The sequence below is a fragment of the Rhinatrema bivittatum genome, unplaced genomic scaffold, assembly GCF_901001135.1.
Source record: "Rhinatrema bivittatum unplaced genomic scaffold, aRhiBiv1.1, whole genome shotgun sequence".
NCBI lineage: Eukaryota > Metazoa > Chordata > Amphibia > Gymnophiona > Rhinatrematidae > Rhinatrema > Rhinatrema bivittatum.
The window spans coordinates 69988-89423 of NW_021820724.1; the positions used below are offsets into that span (position 1 = coordinate 69988).

The 19436-nt window shown below is 50.9% G+C and overlaps 1 protein-coding gene across 3 annotated transcripts in view; it reads right to left on the reverse strand.

Annotated features, from left to right (window-relative positions):
- The window catches only part of LOC115082031 (zinc finger protein 142-like), a 68292-nt gene that overhangs the window by 20831 nt on the left and 28025 nt on the right, over positions 1-19436 (reverse strand). For all 3 annotated transcript variants that reach the window (XM_029586290.1, XM_029586291.1, XM_029586288.1), the window contains exon 6: positions 11139-14394. In XM_029586290.1, the coding sequence (XP_029442150.1) occupies positions 11139-14394 (3256 nt within the window). The remainder of the gene's footprint in view (positions 1-11138; positions 14395-19436) is intronic.

The following is a 19436-nucleotide window of genomic DNA, read 5'->3' on the forward strand; positions in this document are numbered from 1 at the left end:
TATCCCAGGCTTTACCCTCTCACTCCCTCACAGCTAAGGATCCTCTGTGCTTATCCCAGGCTTTACCCCTCACTCCCTCCACAGCTAAGGATCCTCTGTGCTTATCCCAGCCTTTACCCCTCACTCCCTCCACAGCTAAGGATCCTCTGTGCTTATCCCAGGCTTTACCCTCTCACTCCCTCACAGCTAAGGATCCTCTGTGCTTATCCCAGGCTTTACCCCTCACTCCCCCACAGCTAAGGATCCTCTGTGCTTATCCCAGGCTTTACCTCTCACTCCCTCCACAGCTAAGGATCCTCTGTGCTTATCCCAGGCTTTACCCTCACTCCCTCACAGCTAAGGATCCTCTGTGCTTATCCCAGGCTTTACCCTCTCACTCCCTCCACAGCTAAGGATCCTCTGTGCTTCTCCCAGGCTTTACCCCTCACTCCCTCCACAGCTAAGGATCCTCTGTGCTTATCCCAGGCTTTACCCCTCACTCCCTCACAGCTAAGGATCCTCTGTGCTTATCCCAGGCTTTACCCCTCACTCCCTCACAGCTAAGGATCCTCTGTGCTTATCCCAGGCTTTACCCCTCACAGCTAAGGATCCTCTGTGCTTATCCCAGGCTTTACCCCTCATTCCCTCCACAGCTAAGGATCCTCTGTGCTTATCCCAGACTTTACCCCTCACTCCCTCCACAGCTAAGGATCCTCTGTGCTTATCCCAGGCTTTACCCCTCACTCCCTCCACAGCTAAGGATCCTCTGTGCTTATCCCAGGCTTTACTCCTCACTCCCCTATAGCTAAGGATCCTCTGTGCTTATCCCAGACTTTACCCCTCACTCCCCCACACTTAAGGATCCTCTGTGCTTATCCCAGGCTTTACCCCTCACAGCTAAGGATCCTCTGTGCTTATCCCAGGCTTTACCTTTCACTGCCCCACAGCTAATGATCCTCTGTGCTTATCCCAGGCTTTACCCCTCACTCCCCCACAGCTAATGATCCTCTGTGCTTATCCCAGGCTTTACCCCTCACTCCCCCACAGCTAAGGATCCTCTGTGCTTATCCCAGACTTTACCCCTCATTCCCTCCACAGCTAAGGATCCTCTGTGCTTATCCCAGACTTTACCCCTGATTCCCTCCACAGCTAAGGATCCTCTGTGCTTATCCCAGGCTTTACCCCTCATTCCCTCCACAGCTAAGAATCCTCTGTGCTTATTCCCAGACTTTACCCCTCATTCCCTCCACAGCTAAGGATCCTCTGTGCTTATCCCAGACTTTACCCCTCATTCCCTCCACAGCTAAGGATCCTCTGTGCTTATTCCCAGACTTTACCTCTCACTCCCTCACAGCTAAGGATCCTCTGTGCTTATCCCAGGCTTTACCGCTCACTCCCCCACAGCTAAGGATCCTCTGTGCTTATCCCAGGCTTTACCCCTCACTCCCTCACAGCTAAGGATCCTCTGTGTTTATTCCCAGACTTTACCTCTCACTCCCTCACAGCTAAGGATCCCCTGTGCTTATCCCAGGCTTTACCACTCACTCCCCCACAGTTAAGGATCCTCTGTGCTTATCCCAGACTTTACCCCTCATTCCCTCCACAGCTAAGGATCCTCTGTGCTTATCCCTGGCTTTACCCTCACTCCCTCACAGCTAAGGATCCTCTGTGCTTATCCCAGACTTTACCCCTCACTCCCTCACAGCTAAGGATCCTCTGTGCTTATCCCAGGCTTTACCCCTCACTCCCTCACAGCTAAGGATCCTCTGTGCTTATCCCAGGCTTTACCCCTCACTCCCTCACAGCTAAGGATCCTCTGTGCTTATCCCAGGCTTTACCTCTCACTGCCCCCACAGCTAAGGATCCTCTGTGCTTATCCCAGGCTTTACCCCTCACTCCCCCACAGCTAAGGATCCTCTGTGCTTATCCCAGGCTTTACCCCTCACTCCCTCACAGCTAAGGATCCTCTGTGCTTATCCCAGGCTTTACCCCTCACTCCCCTCACAGCTAAGGATCCTCTGTGCTTATCCCAGGCTTTACCCCTCACTCCCTCACAGCTAAGGATCCTCTGTGCTTATCCCAGGCTTTACCCCTCACTCCCCCACAGCTAAGGATCCTCTGTGCTTATCCCAGGCTTTACCCCTCACAGCTAAGGATCCTCTGTGCTTATCCCAGGCTTCACCTCTCACTGCCCCACAGCTAAGGATCCTCTGTGCTTATCCCAGGCTTTACCCCTCATTCCCTCCACAGCTAAGGATCCTCTGTGCTTATCCCAGACTTTACCCCTCATTCCCTCCACAGCTAAGGACCCTCTGTGCTTATCCCTGGCTTTACCCCCCACAGCTAAGGATCCTCTGTGCTTATCCCTGGCTTTACCCCCCACAGCTAAGGATACTGTGCTTATCCCAGACTTTACCCCTCATTCCCTCCACAGCTAAGGATCCTCTGTGCTTATCCCAGACTTTACCCCTCATTCCCTCCACAGCTAAGGATCCTCTGTGCTTATCCCAGGCTTTACCCCTCACTCCCCCACAGCTAAGGATCCTCTGTGTTTATCCCAGACTTTACCCCTCATTCCCTCCACAGCTAAGGATCCTCTGTGCTTATCCCAGACTTTACCCCTCATTCCCTCCACAGCTAAGGACCCTCTGTGCTTATCCCTGGCTTTACCCCCCACAGCTAAGGATCCTCTGTGCTTATCCCTGGCTTTACCCCCCACAGCTAAGGATCCTCTGTGCTTATCCCAGACTTTATCCCTCACAGCTAAGGATCCTCTGTGCTTATTCCAGGCTTTACCCCTCACTGCCTCACAGCTAAGGATCCTCTGTGCTTATCCCATTCTTTACCCCTCATTCCCTCCACTGCTAAGGATCCTCTGTGCTTATCCCAGACTTTATCCCTCATTCCCTCCACAGCTAAGGATCCTCTGTGCTTATCCCAGGCTTTACCCATCACTCCCCCACAGCTAAGGATCCTCTGTGCTTATCCCAGACTTTACCCCTCATTCCCTCCACAGCTAAGGATCCTCTGTGCTTATCCCAGACTTTACCCCTCATTCCCTCCACAGCTAAGGACCCTCTGTGCTTATCCCTGGCTTTACCCCCCACAGCTAAGGATCCTCTGTGCTTATCCCTGGCTTTACCCCCCACAGCTAAGGATCCTCTGTGCTTATGCCTGGCTTTACCCCACACAGCTAAGGATCCTCTGTGCTTATCCCAGACTTTACCCCTCATTCCCTCCACAGCTAAGGATCCTCTGTGCTTATCCCAGACTTTATCCCTCACTCCCTCACAGCTAAGGATCCTCTGTGCTTATTCCAGGCTTTACCCCTCACAGCTAAGGATCCTCTGTGCTTATCCCAGGCTTTACCTCTCACTGCCCCACAGCTAAGGATCCTCTGTGCTTATCCCAGGCTTTACCCCTCACTCCCCCACAGCTAAGGATCCTCTGTGCGTATCCCAGGCTTTACCCCTCCCTCCCCCACAGCTAAGGATCCTCTGTGCTTATCCCAGGCTTTACCCCTCACAGCTAAGGATCCTCTGTGCTTATCCCAGGCTTTACCCCCCCACAGCTAAGGATCCTCTGTGCTTATCCCAGGCTTTACCCCTCCCTCCACCACAGCTAAGGATCCTCTGTGCTTATCCCAGACTTTACCCCTCATTCCCTCCACAGCTAAGGATCCTCTATGCTTATCCCAGACTTTACCCCTCATTCCCTCCACTAAGGATCCTCTGTGCTCATCCCAGGCTTTACCCCTCACTCCCCCACAGCTAAGGATCCTCTGTGCTTATCCCAGACTTTACCCCTCATTCCCTCCACAGCTAAGGATCCTCTGTGCTTATCCCAGACTTTACCCCTCATTCCCTCCACAGCTAAGGATCCTCTGTGCTTATCCCAGACTTTACCCCTCATTCCCTCCACAGCTAAGGATCCTCTGTGCTTATCCCAGACTTTACCCCTCACTCCCCCACAGCTAAGGATCCTCTGTGCTTATCCCAGACTTTACCCCTCATTCCCTCCACAGCTAAGGATCCTCTGTGCTTATCCCAGACTTTACCCCTCATTCCCTCCACAGCTAAGGATCCTCTGTGCTCATCCCAGGCTTTACCCCTCACTCCCCCACAGCTAAGGATCCTCTGTGCTTATCCCAGACTTTACCCCTCACTCCCTCACAGCTAAGGATCCTCTGTGCTTATCCAGCTTACCCCTCACTTCCCTCCACAGCTAAGGATCCTCTGTGCTTATCCCAGACTTTACCCCTCATTCCCTCCACAGCTAAGGATCCTCTGTGCTTATCCCAGACTTTACCCCTCATTCCCTCCACAGCTAAGGATCCTCTGTGCTTATCCCAGGCTTTACCCTCACTCCCTCCACAGCTAAGGATCCTCTGTGCTTATCCCAGGCTTTACCCTCACTCCCTCACAGCTAAGGATCCTCTGTGCTTATCCCAGACTTTACCCCTCATTCCCTCCACAGCTAAGGATCCTCTGTGCTTATCCCAGGCTTTACCCCTCACTCCCTCACAGCTAAGGATCCTCTGTGCTTATCCCAGACTTTACCCCTCACTCCCTCACAGCTAAGGATCTTCTGTGCTTATCCCAGGCTTTACCCCTCACAGCTAAGGATCCTCTGTGCTTATCCCAGGCTTTACCTCTCACTGCCCCACAGCTAAGGATCCTCTGTGCTTATCCCAGGCTTTACCTCTCACTGCCCCACAGCTAAGGATCCTCTGTGCTTATCCCAGGCTTTACCTCTCACTGCCCCACAGCTAAGGATCCTCTGTGCTTATCCCAGGCTTTACCCCTCACTCCCCCACAGCTAAGGATCCTCTGTGCTTATCCCAGGCTTTACCTCTCACTGCCCCACAGCTAAGGATCCTCTGTGCGTATCCCAGGCTTTACCCCTCACTCCCCCACAGCTAAGGATCCTCTGTGCTTATCCCAGGCTTTACCCCTCCCTCCCTCACAGCTAAGGATCCTCTGTGCTTATCCTAGGCTTTACCCCTCACTCCCCCACAGCTAAGGATCCTCTGTGCTTATCCCAGGCTTTACCCCTCACTCCCCCACAGCTAAGGGATCCTCTGTGCTTATCCCAGGCTTTACCTCTCACTCCCCCACAGCTAAGGATCCTCTGTGCTTATTCCAGGCTTTACCCCTCACTCCCCCACAGCTAAGGATCCTCTGTGCTTATTCCAGGCTTTACCCCTCACTCCCCCACAGCTAAGGATCCTCTGTGCTTCTCCCAGGCTTCACCCCTCCCTCCCCCACAGCTAAGGATCCTCTGTGCTTATCCCAGGCTTTACCCCTCACTCCCTCACAGCTAAGGATCCTCTGTGCTTATCCCAGGCTTTACCCCTCACTCCCTCACAGCTAAGGATCCTCTGTGCTTATCCCAGGCTTCACCCCTCCCTCCCCCACAGCTAAGGATCCTCTGTGCTTATCCCAGGCTTCACCCCTCCCTCCCCCACAGCTAAGGATCCTCTGTGCTTATCCCAGGCTTTACCCCTCACTCCCTCACAGCTAAGGATCCTCTGTGCTTCTCCCAGGCTTCACCCCTCCCTCCCCCACAGCTAAGGATCCTCTGTGCTTATCCCAGGCTTTACCCCTCACTCCCTCACAGCTAAGGGATCCTCTGTGCTTATCCCAGGCTTTACCCCTCACTCTCCCACAGCTAAGGGATCCTCTGTGCTTATCCCAGGCTTTACCCCTCACTCCCCCACAGCTAAGGATCCTCTGTGCTTATCCCAGGCTTTACCCCTCACTCCCTCACAGCTAAGGATCCTCTGTGCTTCTCCCAGGCTTTACCCCTCACTCCCCCACAGCTAAGGATCCTCTGTGCTTATCCAGGCTTTACCCCTCACTCCCCCACAGCTAAGGATCCTCTGTGCTTATCCCAGGCTTCACCCCTCCCTCCCCCACAGCTAAGGATCCTCTGTGCTTATCCCAGGCTTTACCCCTCACTCCCTCACAGCTAAGGATCCTCTGTGCTTCTCCCAGGCTTTACCCCTCACTCCCCCACAGCTAAGGATCCTCTGTGCTTATTCCAGGCTTTACCCCTCACTCCCCCACAGCTAAGGATCCTCTGTGCTTATCCCAGGCTTCACCCCTCACTCCCCCACAGCTAAGGATCCTCTGTGCTTATCCCAGGCTTTACCCCTCACTCCCTCACAGCTAAGGATCCTCGGTGCTTTCCCAGGCTTTACCCCTCACTCCCTCACAGCTAAGGATCCTCTGTGCTTTCCCAGGCTTTACCCCTCACAGCTAAGGATCCTCTGTGCTTTCCCAGGCTTTACCCCTCACTCCCCCACAGCTAAGGATCCTCTGTGCCTATCCCAGGCTTTACCCCTCACTCCCCCACAGCTAAGGATCCTCTGTGCTTATCCCAGGCTTTACCCCTCACTCCCCCATAGCTAAGGATCCTCTGTGCTTATCCCCTCACTCCCCCACAGCTAAGGATCCTCTGTGCTTATCCCAGGCTTTACCCCTCACTCCCCCACAGCTAAGGATCCTCTGTGCTTATCCCAGGCTTTACCTCTCACTCCCTCACAGCTAAGGATCCTCTGTGCTTATCCCAGGCTTTACCTCTCACTCCCCCACAGCTAAGGATCCTCTGTGCTTATCCCAGGCTTTACCCCTCACTCCCCCACAGCTAAGGATCCTCTGTGCTTATCCCAGGCTTTACCCCTCACTCCCCCACAGCTAAGGATCCTCTGTGCTTATCCCAGGCTTTACCCCTCACTCCCCCACAGCTAAGGATCCTCTGTGCTTATCCCAGGCTTTACCCCTCACTCCCCCACAGCTAAGGATCCTCTGTGCTTAGCCCTTGACTAAGGCGCAGTAGTGATCAAGTGATGCTTTATTTTCTTTCTTGCTCAGGTTTTTCCTCCCCACTCATTTTACCCTTCCTTCCCCTCTCCTCCCAGCTTTGCAGGTTTTCCTATGTTGCTCATTTCTGCCTGTGCTCCTCTTCCATCCTCCTGTGCACCTCCGGGGCCAGCCAGAAGCCCTGGTTCCTACCAGTTTCCAGGGCTCTGCTGATGGGTGATAAAGAATGTAAACTCGGTCCTATTTCTCCTCCTTTATGCCTGTACGAGGACCCATATTACCAGCCTGCTTGGAATTTTAACCCAGAAACGGTCCCCAGTACTGTGCTCACTTTAGAGGCTGCACAAACATTTCCCCCATGCTGTGAGCCGTATGAAAATTAATAAAAAATATAAACATTCAGATTTGTGGAGCTGCAAAAAGATTTTCAAATCCCAAGGGGCAGCCTTTGTGTAGAAATCAGGAGCGCCAAGGCAACCCAGTAAAACGTAAGTCTTGGGCCTTATGCATGGGACTGGGGCCTGCCACGTGGTACTCAGAGGGCCCTGCAGGCTCCAGCACAACTTAAGCTATTCTAAAATCAGGAGCTGCAGTCTAGCGCTCAATCCTGAGTGCAGTTAGAAAATAAAACCGGAATCATAGAAAAAAGTCGCTTTATGCACACCTGTACCCTGAGGCAGCCCCCCCCCTGCAGGGGCATGGTCACAACTGAGTTTTTGAGGGGCCCTTGGTTAACGCGGGTCAGCACCGCGGCCAGCCTTCATCCCATCCGGGTGTTCAAGGCCGTGACTACAAAACCCTGCATCTGCTGACTCTTCAGTCCCTCCCTGGCCTGTCTCTGCTGTTTCTCACTCTCCTGAGGTTAGCAAGCTACTGGAAACCAAGGTCAAGCTCTCTGCCTGCTGAAGAACCACCCAGCCAAGCATTCCCTAATTTGGAAGGGGCTGAGGAGGAATGGATGATGATCTGCCAGGAGACCGATGGCCTCAAGACTTTTACGCGTCTGAGCCCAAGGGCACTGTTGTCTCCCATTCAGGTTATTCCTCTTATAGGCGGAGGGGCCCATGAACTGGCAGCGATCCTCACGCCTCCAGAACAAGCTCCCCTCTAATGTTTGAAAGGTTAATGTGCACATAAATTTGTCTTTTGTGCAACTTTTCATAAGCTGGGTTCTAAATTGTGCACTACAAACCAGTATAATGCAAATTTCTTCTGAACGCTATGTTTTGTCATGTGCTCAGGGTTCACGACCTGTGTGTGCACAGCTTAAGAGGGATCAATGCTCTAGGCTCTACTCCTGCACCTTTAAGGAGATGGAACATGAGCCTGGAGTCAGAAGTGGAGGCAGCACAGGGCCCCTAAGGCTCACCCCTGGCCCCTGGAGGAAGTGAGGATGGAGGCACGAGCAAACTTTAATCATTGTTCAGAAAACTCACCACGAGGTTAACGGTGCTCTGACAGAACACCATTAAGTGAGACAGTGGCATCTGTCCGGTTACGTTTGGACTTAGCTGAAATAGCTGGTGCTGTCTGAATATCCAGCTGTGCTCACTATCCAGGACTTAGCCAGCTAACATCGTCTGGCTACAAAGGAGTGGGGCACAGTCAGTATCTGGGCAGCTTAGTTGGATAAACACAGATATTCAGCATGAAAGCACTCCTGAAGTCAGCTGGATAAACTTAACTTAAGAACATACCATACTGGGTCAGACCAAGGGTCCATCAAGCCCAGCATCCTGTTTCCAACAGTGGCCAAAACCAGGCCACAAGAACCTGGCAATTACCCAAAAACTAAGTCTATTCCATGTAACCATTGCTAATGGCAGTGGCTATTCTCTAAGTGAACTTAATAGCAGGTAATGGACTTCTCCTCCAAGAACTTATCCAATCCTTTTTTAAACACAGCTACACTAACTGCACTAACCACATCCTCTGGTAACAGATTCCAGAGTTTAATTGTGCGTTGAGGAAAAAAGAACTTTCTCCGATTAGTTTTAAATGTGCCCCATGCTAACTTCATGGAGTGTCCCCTAGTCCTTCTATTATCCGAAAGAGTAAATAACCGATTCACATCTACCCGTTCTAGACCTCTCATGATTTTAAACACCTCTATCATATCCCCCCTCAGTCGTCTCTTCTCCAAGCTGAAAAGTCCTAACCTCTTTAGTCTTTCCTCATAGGGGAGCTGCTCCATTCCCCTTATTATTTTGGTAGCCCTTCTCTGTACCTTCTCCATCGCAACTATATCTTTTTTCAGATGCGGCGACCAGAATTGTACACAGTATTCGAGGTGGGGTCTCACCATGGAGCAGATACAGAGGCATTATGACATTTTCCGTTTTATTCACCATTCCCTTTCTAATAATTCCCAACATTCTGTTTGCTTTTTTGACTGCCGCAGCACACTGCACCGACAATTTCAATGTGTTATCCACTATGATGCCTAGATCTTTTTCCTGGGTGGTAGCTCCTAATATGGAACCTAACATTGTGTAACTATAGCATGGGTTATTTTTCCCTATATGCATCACCTTGCACTTATCCACATTAAATTTCATCTGCCATTTGGATGCCCAATTTTCCAGTCTCACAAGGTCTTCCTGCAATTTATCACAATCTGCTTGTGATTTAACTACTCTGCACAATTTTGTGTCATCTGCAAATTTGATTATCTCACTCGTCGTATTTCTTTCCAGATCATTTATAAATATATTGAACAGTAAGGGTCCCAATACAGATCCCTGAGGCACTCCACTGTCCACTCCCTTCCACTGAGAAAATTGCCCATTTAATCCTACTCTCTGTTTCCTGTCTTTTAGCCAGTTTGTAATCCACGAAAGGACATCGCCACCTATCCCATGACTTTTTACTTTTCTTAGAAGCCTCTCATGAGGAACTTTGTCAAACGCCTTCTGAAAATCCAAGTATACTACATCTACCGGTTCACCTTTATCCACATGTTTATTAACTCCTTCAAAAAAGTGAAGCAGATTTGTGAGGCAAGACTTGCCTTGGGTAAAGCCATGCTGACTTTGTTCCATTAAACCATGTCTTTCTATATGTTCTGTGATTTTGATGTTTAGAACACTTTCCACTATTTTTCCTGGCACTGAAGTCAGGCTAACCGGTCTGTAGTTTCCCAGATCGCCCCTGGAGCTCTTTTTAAATATTGGGGTTACATTAACTATCCTCCAGTCTTCAGGTACAATGGATGATTTTAATGATAGGTTACAAATTTTTACTAATAGGTCTGAAATTTCATTTTTTAGTTCCTTCAGAACTCTGGGGTGTATACCATCCGGTCCAGGTGATTTACTACCCTTAAGTTTGTCAGTCAGGTCTACCACATCTTCTAGGTTCACCGTGATTTGGTTCAGTCCATCTGAATCATTACCCATGAAAACCTTCTCCAGTACGGGTACCTCCCCAACATCCTCTTCAGTAAACACCGAAGCAAAGAAATCATTTAATCTTTCCGCGATGGCCTTATCTTCTCTAAGTGCCCCTTTAACCCCTCGATCATCTAACGGACTAACTGACTCCCTCACAGGCTTTCTGCTTCAGATATTTAAGTTTTTACTGTGAGTTTTTGCCTCTACGGCCAACTTCTTTTCAAATTCTCTCTTAGCCTGTCTTATCAATGTCTTACATTTAACTTGCCAACGCTTATGCATTATCCTATTTTCTTCTGTTGGATCCTTCTTCCAATTTTTGAATGAAGATCTTTTGGCTAAAATAGCTTCTTTCACCTCCCCTTTTAACCATGCCGGTAATCGTTTTGCCTTCTTTCCACCTTTCTTATCCCGCTAACATTGGCTCAGCTGGGTATGGTCAGTGGGTGTGAGCGTATCTCTGATTAGCCAGATAAGTTTATCCAGCGGCTGAATAGTGACCTTTAAGTGCCCCATGAACACTGGGGTGGTTTTGGGTTTTTTTTGTGACCGATGCCCGGACACGGGGGGGGGGGGGGGGTAGCTGAAACAACCCCCTTGGCAGCCAGGCAGTTTCAACACCCTCTCAGGCAATCACCTGCCCCTCATCAGCCCTGAGAAAGAACAGACTTGACGTTTTAATGAATAAATTGCTACCTTCACACGAGACTTTGAGAACTCTTTGTACTGGGCTAGTAAAGGGAGGATCCAGAACCACCACAACTCTGCTCCTACTGGGGTCCAATTCCAGGTCCTCCAGAAGAGAGGACATTTTAAACATTAAGTCAGAATACAAGTGGTGAAGATGGACTGCCAGCATGTGCCGGCTTTCTAGGCCTCTCTGGAGCAGCGCGACACAGGCTCCCCCAGCAGCAGGGGCGACGGGCACGGCTCTGGCTCTTACCTTCAGGCGGGACGGGTCCGCGCAGGCGTACTTGCAGAGGTGGCACTTGTAAGGCTTCTCCCCCGTGTGGATGCGGATGTGCCACGTGATCTTTTGCCTGTTCTTCGTGGCGTACTCGCAGTCCGCGCACTTGTAGAGGCGCGTCCCTCCGTGGCCCTTCATGTGGTAGTCGAACACCAGCTGGTGGCAGCAGGTGAAGCTGCAGAAGGTGCAGGCGAAGGGCCTCTCCTCTCCCGTCTCGTGCTCCTCCACGTAGTGATGCACCAGCTGCTGGCGCTCCTTACAGGCGAAGCTGCAGTGCTGACAGTGGTGGCCGAAGTGGCTTTTCTTGTGCTCTTCCAAGTCCTCCCGGCGGCCGAAGGTCTCTCCGCAAGCGCCGCACTCCAGGTGCGGGTGCAGCTTCTGCAGGTGGCACTTCAGGGTGGCCTCGCTGTGGCACGTGAAGGCGCAGCGAGGGCAGCTGAAGCAGACCTTCTCCTCGTGCTTCCTCAAGGTGTGCTGCTTCAGGGCAGTTTCCGAGCTGAACCTTGCCGGGCACTGGGGGCAGGCAGAGCTGAGCTCCCCGCTGTGGCAGCTCTTCGTGTGCCTGGTGATGTCGTTCTGGCTGTAGCCGCTGTAGTCGCAGAGGGGGCAGAAGTGGGTGGGCTTCTTCTCGTGGACCCGGAGCTTGTGGATGCGCAGCTTGGAGTTGGTGCCGAAGGTCTGGCTGCAGACGTCGCAGGCGATCCTCCCCAGGCCTGTGTGCAGAGACTCGTGGGCCTCCAGCCGGTAGCGCCGGGTGGTGCTGAAGTCGCAGAAGCGGCACTTGTGAGGCTTCATGCCCTCGTGCCTGATGCGGACGTGCTGTTTCATGCAGCGGCTCTGTTTGCAGGTGAAGTCGCACTGCCGGCACTGCAGCTGCGGCCTCTTGCTGCTGCCGCCGTACTTCCTGTGCAGCTGCTTGTGGTGCTTCAGAGCCTTGGCACACTGGCACGCAAAAGGGCAGAGCAAGCACCGGAGCTCTGCAGACGTCTTGCAGCCCTTCCTCCGGTGGGCCTTCACCACCACCTGCTGGGAACAGGCGAGTCGCATCTTTCTGGAAACCCTCGCTTGGGTCCCCTGATCCTCGTCCCTGGCTTTGCTGCTCTCTTTTGAGTCACCAGTCTGATTGTGGCTGGGACTCGCTTCATCCTCAGGAGCGCCAGTCTGTCGGCTTCCTTCCACTGCAGCGGAGTCCACAGACTCGGGCCCCTTGTGCTTCTCGTCCCGGTGTTGCTTCAGCATCCTTCTCGAGCGGAAAGCCTCAGAACAGAGAGAGCAGGAGAACGGGCCCAGCTTCCTACAGCCCTCCCCGATGTGCGAGCTGATGCTGGAAGCCCTCGAGCAGACAAAAGAGCAGGAACGGCAGTGGAATTTCCCCTGCTCAAACCCGTACTGCTCAGACGCTTGGCCTTCATCGACTGACCGGGTGTCATTTTGCAGCAAGGACTGCGCTCTGCTGACTCCTCCGTCTGTCTCTTCAATCGTCTTTCCCGTGAGGGTTTCACTAGAGCACTGCTGCACAGAGGGATTGGCCGCAGCTTCCTGTGGGAAGGAAGGGATCGCCCTCACAAAGCCTGCTAAGTCGTCTCTGCCGTTTTCTCCGGACTCCATTTCCCCACCGCTCCCGGCGGAGGAACACCCGACCGCGGCACCGTCGCCACCAAGAGATGTTTTCCTGTGCCGAGAGCTGCTTTGCCTTCTTAGGCGACCCTCTCCCGGCCTGACAGGAAAGGTTGGCTTCAGCGCTGCTCTGCTCCCCTTGAGGGTAACGGGGCATTTCTTGGCGAGGTGGGTGTGCAGCCCCCTCTGCTGCTTGAAGCTAGCTCCGCAGGCCTTGCACACCAGAGGAGACTTCCTGCTCTGGCAGCCCGCTTTGGTGTGCAAGAGCAGGGACTTTTCCTTCCTGGTGATGTAAGAGCATTTCTCGCATCTGAAGACTTGGCTCCCAGACTGGACAACCAGCATCTGTACCCTTCCCTCCAGCACCAACGTTTCTGCCTGCTCCTTGTCCTGCTTTCTCAGTGCTCTCAGCACCGACTCGGACTGACTGCCTTCTTCTCTCTCTTCCGAGGAGACGTCTCTTGCTGCTGCTTCAGGGAAGCCACGCTGATCAAGCGCACTTAATTCGCAGGCACTGGAAGCAGCGGTCAACGTGCTGGCCCAGGTCTCCTGACTCTGAACGAGTTCGTCTCTCATCGGAAGGCCTGCGGCGCAAGATGTCTTCCCTCGAGCAGGAGACTGCTGCTCACAATTGCTCTGACTGTCACACTGCGTGCTTTCCTCGCTGCTGCCGTCGCTGGCTTCTTCCGGACAGCAGTCAATGCCATGTTCTGGTCTGCTCTGCTCTTCCTCCTGAAGATCATTCCCTTCTTCAAAATCGGGAAGGCCTTCTTCCGAGTTGTCACTGTCCTCCAAGACTAGGATCTCGCTGGAGGCCAGGTCCTTGTGCGCTGTGTCAGCTTCTGCACGCAAAGTCTCCATGCTCACCAGCTGAGCTGGAGAAGGTTCTTTGGACAAGTGCTCGAAAGACAACGGTGAACCACCCCGGGCATGCAAACCATCCAAAGTACTATGAGAAAGATCAGCGCTATCTGTCGCGGAAGAGACTTTTGCACAGGCATCAGGCTTTCCTGGCTCTTCGGTTCCTGCCATTTCTATATTTTTCTCCATCGGGCTGTGAGGCAGTACAAAGAGAGGCACCGCAAAGGCTTGTTGACAGCTTTCGTTGTCCACGGCAGACAGTTTGTCTTTCTGCCACAGCTCCCCTCTGGCGCGAGCACCGGAGCCCGACCTCAGAGCAGCGTCGACATCATAGCAGAGCAGCAGGTTGGCAGAGCTGACCTCCATCTCTTTGCTGGCGTAGTTCTCCAGCCAGTCCTTATCCCCCGGCACGTAGCCGTGAGCCTTGCGCTTGTGAAAGAAGAGGCTGGTGTTGCTGAAGGTGTGGTAGACGCACAGGGCACAGCGGAAGAGCTTCTGCTTGGTGTGCTTGCAGTTCTCGTGGTTGAGGAGGGCCTGCTTGTACTTGGTCTGGTAGCTGCAGTACTGGCACTGGAAGACGGGCACCTGGTAGTTCTGCGAGTGCTTCGCCTGCATGTGCTTCTGCAGCTCGTACTTCCGCTTGCAGGCGAAGCCGCACACCTCGCAGATCAGGGACTTGCCCTGGTGGCGCAGCTTGTGGCTGCTGAGCTGGTCCGCACGGTGGCAGCGGTACGAGCACTGATTACACTGATACCTGGAAAAAAAAAAAAGAAGCAATAGTATTAAAAGCATGCGAGATCAGGATTTAGATAACAGACATCGGACCTAAAATGTCCACATAGGATGTTAAACACCATTAGCTCTACAGGGTTCCCATTTTCTCTCACCATTTCCTGTTCTTGGGAAAGAAAATTGGTTCGTACCTGCTAATTTTCATTCCTGTAGTACCACGGATCAGTCCAGACTGCTGGGTTAATCATCCCTGCCAGCAGATGGAGACAGAGAAAGTTTTACTGACACTACCTCAAACCCCAGTGCCACCTGCAGTTCCCTCAGTATAGATCTGTACCCAAGCATAGAGCAGAAAACATAACGACCAAACAAATTAAGCAAATATATTGAAAAACTATGAGAACCGTATCAAACAAATCTGTATTCATAAGACAACACTAGAGCTGAGCGGGCGACTCTCCATCTCCTGGAAAATGGGCAGGTTCTGGACTGCTCCGTGGTACTACAGGAGCGAAAATTATCAGGTAAGAACCAAAATTTTCCTTTCCCTTTATGTACCCGGATCAGTCCAGACTGCTGGGATGTACCAAAGCTTCCCTACTTAGGGTGGAACCTGGAGAGTCCCACTCGCAGAACACTCTCGCCAAAGGAAGGAGAACCTGAATCTCCCAAATCCAGACGATAGTGCTGCACAAACGTATGTTGTTGCCTTGCAAATCTCAAGGAGACACCATTGGCACCTCCGCCCAGGAGGCCGCCTGCGAATGTGTAGAATGAGCACACAAGCTCTCTGGAATCACCCTACCGGCAGTAATGTAAGTGGATCCAATGGCCTCTTTCAACCAACGCGCAATAGTAGTCTTAGAATCTTTGAAACCTCGTTTCGCGCCGCTCCACAAAACAAAAAGGTGGTTGGACCGCCTGAAATCATTCGTCACCTCGAGATAAAGCAATAGAGCTCACTGAACATCTAACCTTTTGAGCTCTTTTGCATGTGGAACGGATGCATCTACCTTTGGAAAGGCTGGAAGCTCCACCATTTGGTTCACATGAAAAGCAGAAACCACCTTAGCCAAAAAGGAAGGCACTGTCGTCAACGATACTCTGAATCAGAAATTTGAAGGAAAGGATCCCCACAGGACAACGCCCGCAACTCAGAAATCCGCTTAGCAGAGCATATTGCTAATAGAAAAACTACTTTGAGAGTCAGGTCCTTTAGCGTCGCTCTACGTAGAGGCTCAAAAGGTGCTGCACACAAACCTCTGAGGACCAGATTAAGGCTCCAGGAAGGACAAACTCCTAACTGGAGACCGCAAATTCCTAGTCCCTCTAAGGAACCTGCCAACATCCAGATGAGCTGCAATAGCGGAATCACCGATCTTGACCCGAAGGCAGCCCAAGGCCACCACTTGAACTCTAAGGGAGCTAGGAGATAATCCTTTAGCGAAACTATCTTGCAAAAAGGACACAATATTGGGAATGGAGGACTGGAGGGCGCAAATTCCATGAGTAGCACACCAGGACATGAACACCTTCCATACTCTAACGTAAGCTAGATTAATGGACTGTCGCCTGGCTTGCAATAAGGTGATGACAACAGATTCCGGATAACCTTTATGCCTCAACCTCCGCCTCTCAAAAGCCATGCCCCTAGACAAAACTGAACAGCCTGGTCTGAAAATATGGGACCCTGATAAAGAAGGCCTTTCAGATGATTGAAACAAATCGGCCCATCCACCACCAAATTAATGAGATCCGTGAACCTAGGATGCCGTGGCCATTCCAGCGTGACCAATATCACTTCCATGTGATGTTTCTCTATGCAATGCAATACCTTGCCCACTAACAGCCAAGGAGGGAACACAGAGTAGGACCACCCCCCCCCCAAGGCCAAGGTAGAACGAGAGCGTTGACACACTCTGCTCCATGCTGTCTTCAACTGAAGAACCAGAACGCTTTGGCATTCTGACGAGTCACCATTAAATCCACGTGAGACCAACAACTTCTGATGAGCTGCATCATGGCTTCTGACAATTCCCATGTGCCTGGATCTAACTGAGTCAGACTTAGGAAATCTGCTTGGACATTTTCGACCCTGGCTGAGATGCAGCTATTCCCTCTAGATGGGATTCCGGCCAACGAATTAAGACTCAAGCGTCCTGAGCTACTGACCGACTCTTGGTTCCGCTCTGCCAATTGATATATGCTACTGTCATCGCATTGTCGGAAAGAATCCTCACCGAGCAACCTTTCACTAATGGCAAGAACTCCTTCAAGGTTAGATGGACTGCCCTGATCTCCAAACAGATGATAGACCATGCAGATTCTCTTGCAGACCAGATACCCTGGACTAAATGATAAGAACATAGGAACTGCCATGCTGGGTCAGACCAAGAGTCCATCAAGCCCAGCATCCTGTTTCCAACAGAGGCCAAAACCAGGCCACAAGAACCTGGCAATTACCCAAACACTACGAAGATCCCCCATGCTACTGATGCAATTTATAGCAGTGGCTATTCCCTAAGTAAACTTGATTAATAGCAGTTAATGGACTTCTCCTCCAAGAACTTATCCAAACCTTTTTTGAACCCAGCTACACTAACTGCACTAACCACATCCTCTGGCAACAAATTCCAGAGCTTTATTGTGCGTTGAGTGAAAAAGAATTTTCTCCGATTAGTCTTAAATGTGCTACTTGCTAACTTCATGGAATGCCCCCTAGTTCTCCTATTATTCGAAAGTGTAAATAACCGAGTCACATCTACTCGTGCAAGACCTCTCATGATCTTAACGACCTCTATCATATCCCACCTCAGCCGTCTCTTCTCCAAGCTGAACAGCCCTAACCTCTTCAGCCTTTCCTCATAGGGGAGCTGTTCCATCCCCTTTATTATTTTTGTTGCCCTTCTCTGTTCCTTCTCCATCGCAACTTTATCTTTTTTGAGATGCGGCGACCAGAATTGTACACAGTATTCAAGGTGCGGTCTCACCATGGAGCAATACAGAGGCATTATGACATTTTCCGTTCTATTAACCATTCCCTTCCTAATAATTCCTAACATTCTATTTGCTTTTTTGATTGCTGCAGCACACTGAGCTGACTATTTTAAAGTATTATCCACTATGACACCTAGATCTTTTTCCTGGGTGGTAGCTCCTAATATGGAACCTAACATCGTGTAACTATAGCAAGGGTTATTTTTCCCTATATGCAACACCTTGCACTTGTCCACATTAAATTTCATCTGCCATTTGGATGCCCAATCTTCCAGTCTTGCAAGGTCCTCCTGTAATGTATCACAATCTGCTTGTGATTTAACTACTCTGAATAACTTTGTATCATCTGCAAATTTGATAACCTCACTCGTCGTATTCCTTTCCAGATCATTTATAAATATATTGAAAAGCACCGGTCCAAGAACAGATCCCTGAGGCACTCCACTGTTTACTCTTTTCCACTGAGAAAATTGACCATTTAATCCTACTCTCTGTTTCCTGTCTTTCAACCAGTTTGTAATCCACGAAAGGACATCGCCTCCTATCCCATGACTTTTTAGTTTTCGTAGAAGCCTCTCATGAGGAACTTTGTCAAACGCTTTCTGAAAATCCAAATACACTACATCTACCGGTTCACTTTTATCCACATGTTGACAAACTGCTCCCCAGACACAGAGACTAGCATCAGTAATAATTATCACTCAGTCCAGAACTTCGAAATCCATCCCACGAACCAGATTGGGAGTCTGAAGCCACCAAGATAGATTGTCTCTGGCCATGCCCTCGAGAGGTAACGGCAAGATAAATTCCTCTGAAATGGGCTTCCAACATGCCAGAAGTGCCCTTTGTAACAGCCTCATATAGAAAAACACCCATGGAACCAATTCCAAGGTCAAAGGCATAGATCTCAGAACCCGTAAGTAATCCCACACTTTGTGAACTCGCAACTTCAAGAACCATCTGATCCGATTCTACAATTGAGCACGCTCTCCTCCGAGAGATACACCCTGCTGATCCGAGTGTTGAAGTGAGCGCCCAAGTACTCCAAGGACTGAGTTGTATTTGATTATTTTAATATATTTCTATTTTTACCATTTGTACACCGTTGTGATGTTTTATTACTGATGTGACGGTTTATAAAAACCCAATAAACCATAAATCACTCTTTGCCAGGTTCACCACCCAGCAAAGAGACTGAAGAACCTAGAGATCTCTACTGACCAACTGACAGAGAACTTCCAATTTCGCCCTGATAAGCCAGTTGTCCAAATATGGGTGCACCAGGACTCCCTCCTTCCAGAGCACCGCAGCCACCACCACCACCTTAGTGAAGGTGTGTGGTGCTGTGGCTCAACCAAAAGGGCCCAAAACTGAAAATGGTGACCTAGCACCATGAAGCGGAGAAAGCGTTGGGAGACTGGATGGATCAGAATATGCAGATAGGCCTCCATGAGATCTAAGGAAGTCAAAAACTCCTGCTTGTGAACAGCTGTGATCATGGAACACAAGGTCTCCATCCGGAAGCAGGGAACTTTGAGGGCGGCATTCACTTTCTTTAAATAGAGGATAGGACGGAACGTACCCTCTTTGTTCAGAACCAGAAAATAGATGGAGTGGTGCCCCGTGCGAACCTCCGCAGAGGGGACCGGTACTACTGCTCTCAAGCTCTGGAGATGGCAGTGCGGGAGACCCTAGTTCAACTGTTTGTTCACTGGACCACAGGGGGAAATTAGAAACAGTTCTCGAACGGGTTGAGCAAATTCTAAAAAAACTTAGCCGTCTTACCACACTGAGGACCCACTGGTCCTGCGTAATCTTGGCCAACTCGTAAAATGGAGTCAAGCGACCTCCTATAATAGGAACAAAGGAGTGGACTGGCCTTGCCTCATTGCAAGGACTTGCCTCTAGTCACTGATCCCCCCTGCAGCCCCTCAGAATGGCCTTCAAGCCCCATGAAAGGTCTGCCCCAAGACCGTCCTAGAGTAGAGAAAGGTCTCCGAGAGGCAAGCGGAGCCCTCGCCGGCCTAGATCTCCTATCGGAGTAAAACTGAGACCAAACCTGAAAGA